Below are 3,868 nucleotides of genomic sequence, written 5' to 3'. Positions count from 1 at the left end.
GCGGTCTGCGGAGCCCCCGGGGCCCACGCGCCCCATCAGAGCCTCAAGCCCGGCCCACGCTGGCTGGTGTGCAGCGGCCTCACCGACTGGTCCGTGGTGAGCGGGGTGTAGCCAGTCATGAGGAAGTGCAGGCGCGGCGTGGGGATGAGAGAGGCGATGAGGCCGATGAGGTCGTTGTTCATGTAGCCGGGGTAGCGCAGGGTGGTGGTGCTGGCCGACATGATGGTGGACACCTGCGGCCGGGCGCGGGGTCATGGCCCGGTCTGGGGGACCCGCCTCCCTGGGGGGTCCCGCCCGGTCCAGGCCCGAGGAGCCGGCTCACCAGCTGGTTGATCTGGGAGAAGGACGGGTTCTGGATGTGCAGGCGGTCGGTGGCGATCCGGTTGAGGGCCGTGTTGTCCAGCACCACCTGGGGACGACAGAAGCAGAGTGGCAGGACAGAGACATCCAGAGCTCTGCCTGAGCCAGGAGCTGTGAGCCTCACGGCCAGACCCATCCCAAAGGATCTGCCCAGGCTGACTGACTTTAGGCCCAGGGCGAGTTGAGTTCCAACCTCAGCCCTTTTTATATTGCATGTTTTTGAGGCAGGGTCTCGCTGTGCAGCCCAGGCTGGGTGCAGACGTATGATCTTCCTGCCTCAGCCTCCCAAGTGCTAGGATTACAGCCATGTGCCATGCAGTCCCGTTGAACTTGACTTTCTAAAGGCACGAAGGTGGTAAAGAGGGGTCGGGAGGCACAGCTGGGCCCGGGCCTCACCACGCAGTCTGCGTTCTGCGTCAGCCGCTTGAGCGTGAGCAGGGAGTTGTAGGGCTGCACCACCACGTCGCTCATCTCGTCCTGGTTGGGGAACACCGAGTACGTCTGCACCAGCTTCTTGGGGTACCTGGTGGAGTTGGGAACAAAAGGGCAACAGACTGGAGGCTGGGCGAACACAGGGCTCCTCGCGTATCTGGATGCAGAGACTGGGGTCACAGATCAGTAAAAGGAAGCCTTGACTTGTGAAAGTCTGTAACCCCCAAAGGGCAGGGGACACTACAGAATTTAGGCCTCCAACTCAGAACTCGTCTACACTGGGTTCTGGCTCCAAGACCGGAGCAGGATCGGTTTCTCCCGTTCAGTTCTCTTCTTCACTCTTGGGGGTCGAGGGACTCTTCCGCCGATGGGAAGGGAGGGGCCAGCTCCCATCTCACCCCAGCCCCCAAGTGTCCCTCACCTGTCATTCAGCCGCTCCAGGAGGTAGGAGCCCAGGCCAGAGCCCGTGCCCCCGGCAATGGAGTGGCACAGCACGAAGCCCTGTGCGGGAGAGGTACAGCCAGTGTCTCGCTGTCCGGGCAGGACTCCAAACCAGACCCGCCCACGACTCCCATCTTGCCGCACCCTTCCTCTTGCCTCACGCAGATAAGGTGACTGCTTTGTGGTCAGTAAGGCCTGTGGCCCCTGTCCGAGGCTCAGGGTGGGCCTTGTGCCTAAAGGTGGCTTTGAAAGTGGTTGCCAGGCCTTTTCTATGCCAGGCCCAATCAGCATGCCCGGAACGCACCTCCAGACTGTCGCTCCCATCTGCCTCCCGGTCAATGATGTCAAAAATGTCCTCATGGATCTTCTCTCCCTGTGCAGACACAAGGAGAGTCAGAGTGAGACAGCACCGTGAAACAAACACTCTGACCAAGGACTACCTTTTTGTGGCACAGCAGATTGAACCTAAGCCCTTTAATTTTTTTTGGGGGGGTACCAGGGATAGAACTTGGGTCCTTGTGCTTGTGAGGCAGGTGGTGGTAGAACTCAGGTAAACCCCTGGCCCTCTTCCTTACATTTTAAAACAGGGTCTAAATCACTAAGTTGCTCAAGCTGGCTTCAAACTTTAGTCCTCCTGCCTCAGCTTCCCAGTGCTGGGATGACAGGAGCACATCACCATAACTAGCTAAAAGCCCTTTTATGGTGTACAGCTGCCCTGCCTTTTATGGGCATTAAGAAGCAGAACGGCAAGATGGTCCCAAGCCAGCACTGTACACCCACATGACCCAGGTTCATATCTTAGAGCTCATTCTGTACAACTAAGTGGCTCTGGGCAGATTTCTTTTTTCTTTTGTAACAGTGATCGAACTTCGAACCTTGGGCTTACGTGGCAGGTGTGGCACCTCTGAGCTAAATCCCCCCCGCACCCCCATTACTTTTTTTTTGGTACAGGGATCGAACTCAGGTCCTTGCATTTGCAAGGCAGGTGGCAGAACCACTGAGCTAAATCCCCTGGCCCAGATTTCCTAATTCTTCTATACTTGTTTCTTCCTCTGTACAATGAAAGCAGTAACACAGGTCTACAGTCTCTTATAAAAAACTCCTGGGGCCAGTTATGTTTTGGAATTCAAAATATTTCAGATTTTAGAAAGGCAGTTTGGTGTATGCAAAACATATTCAGTAAAACCTGATGAGGGGGGTCTAAGTTGTGTTAATCAAGTACATTAGCATTTCTGCAATGAAAAGTATCATAAGTTGAATAGAATTGATAAAAATAGACTCTCTCTAGTGAAATTTGGTTTTGCTGCTAAAGAAGTGATTTTTGAAAGGCAGATATAATACTGCGAACCTGTAAGCTCCACTTCTAGGGTTTTTTAGAGATTTAAAGAGTAACTATATTTAAACCACTCAGGCTGCCGGTCTGGCACACAGTGCTCCAGGACAGATGCAACCCTGATCTGCTTTCCCTCCCCTCTAGGAAGACACGGTGCACGTGGGCCTGGCCAGGGACCAGCAAATGACCTGAGAGAACCCACTGGCCCAGTTGTTGCCGGCTCCGCCCCCGTGCTCCGACAGGTAGATGTTCTCGGGGTTGTAGAGCTTGGCGTAGGCAGAGTTCTGGATGGAGTGGATCACGCGCGGCTCCAGGTCCAGCAGCACGGCCCGGGGGATGTAGTGCTCGTCGTCCGCCTGCAGGGGAGGCCAGGAGGGCGTCACCGAGGGGCCCGGCCCTGCCTGCCCCCGCTCTCTGCCGGGCGAAGTTCCCAGCACCCAGCCGCTGCCCGCCGCAGCCCTGGGCCTCGCGGGTCCGGGCCGGCACCTGGTAGAAGAAGACGTCCTTGCGGTCGGTGCCCTCGGTGGCGAACTCCTCCACGATGCCCTCCGGGCTGATGCCATGCTCGGCGCACAGCTGCTTCCAGAACTCGAAGCCGACTGCGGGCGGGGAGGAAATTGGTATTTGGTTTGGGCAGGTTCCGCGGGGGTAGTTGGGGGCCTGAGCGCCTGGCGCCCGGGATAAGACGGCGGAGCCTCGTAGGAAAGGGTGGTACCCAGTGATCGGGCAGAGGAGGGCTCTTGGGGGTTGGGCAACTGGACACGGCCGGGGACTCCCGCATTCTGCCGAACTACGATTCTGGGAAGGACGGAGTCCAGGCTCCCACAGTGACATCCCGTTGAATCTACGCGCTGTGGCTAACGGAGGGGCCGGAGGTCTGCTCACTTTGATTGCCGCACTGGCCTAACTGTAGAGTGATGATTTCCCTGGGCATCGCTCCTCAAGCACTTAGCAGCCGCTCACGCTGACTCGCTTGCGGAAAAGACGCAGGCGCCAAACCACCCGTAGCTCCCGCGAACTTTCTCTGTTCCAATGAGAACTGAGCCCTGGAGATGGCACTTCCTTAATCCCGTGGCTTCAATTCTGCAGATTGCGCGTGCGCATAGTGACAGTCTTTGACGCAGCGTCCCCTCTTTTTCCACGGCGTGCGCCGGTCGGAGCCTCTGCGCATGCGCATCGCCGGGAGAGGCGGTCTTCCGGCCTGGTGCGTCTGCGCAGTTGGTGTTATTGTGACCGTCTCTCGGCGGGCCCGGATGTTGTGGCCGCCCCGGGGAGATGGCGGAGGCTAAGGGGCTGGCCGCG

The 3,868-nt window shown here is 57.7% G+C and overlaps 2 protein-coding genes across 2 annotated transcripts in view; one reads left to right on the top strand and one right to left on the bottom strand.

Moving 5' to 3' along the window:
- The window catches only part of Tubg1 (tubulin gamma 1), a 4,759-nt gene extending 1,072 nt beyond the window's left edge, over positions 1-3,687 (bottom strand). The window contains exons 1-8 of the mRNA XM_033763134.1: positions 3,452-3,687; positions 3,053-3,165; positions 2,755-2,922; positions 1,538-1,606; positions 1,214-1,293; positions 757-883; positions 323-409; positions 38-233 (exon numbers count right to left, since the gene is read on the bottom strand). Of these exons, the coding sequence (XP_033619025.1) occupies positions 38-233; positions 323-409; positions 757-883; positions 1,214-1,293; positions 1,538-1,606; positions 2,755-2,922; positions 3,053-3,165; positions 3,452-3,500 (889 nt within the window). The 5' untranslated portion in view covers positions 3,501-3,687. The remainder of the gene's footprint in view (positions 1-37; positions 234-322; positions 410-756; positions 884-1,213; positions 1,294-1,537; positions 1,607-2,754; positions 2,923-3,052; positions 3,166-3,451) is intronic.
- Positions 3,688-3,735: 48 nt separating this feature from the next.
- The window catches only part of Retreg3 (reticulophagy regulator family member 3), a 16,402-nt gene continuing 16,269 nt past the window's right edge, over positions 3,736-3,868 (top strand). The window contains exon 1 of the mRNA XM_010635514.3: positions 3,736-3,783. Within this exon, the coding sequence (XP_010633816.2) occupies positions 3,736-3,783 (48 nt within the window). The remainder of the gene's footprint in view (positions 3,784-3,868) is intronic.

This window comes from Fukomys damarensis, unplaced genomic scaffold, assembly GCF_012274545.1.
Source record: "Fukomys damarensis isolate Sample0158 unplaced genomic scaffold, DMR_v1.0_HiC HiC_scaffold_13, whole genome shotgun sequence".
Taxonomy (NCBI): domain Eukaryota; kingdom Metazoa; phylum Chordata; class Mammalia; order Rodentia; family Bathyergidae; genus Fukomys; species Fukomys damarensis.
Note: the sequence above shows the minus strand (reverse complement) of the source record. Positions and strands in the feature narration are given on the sequence as shown.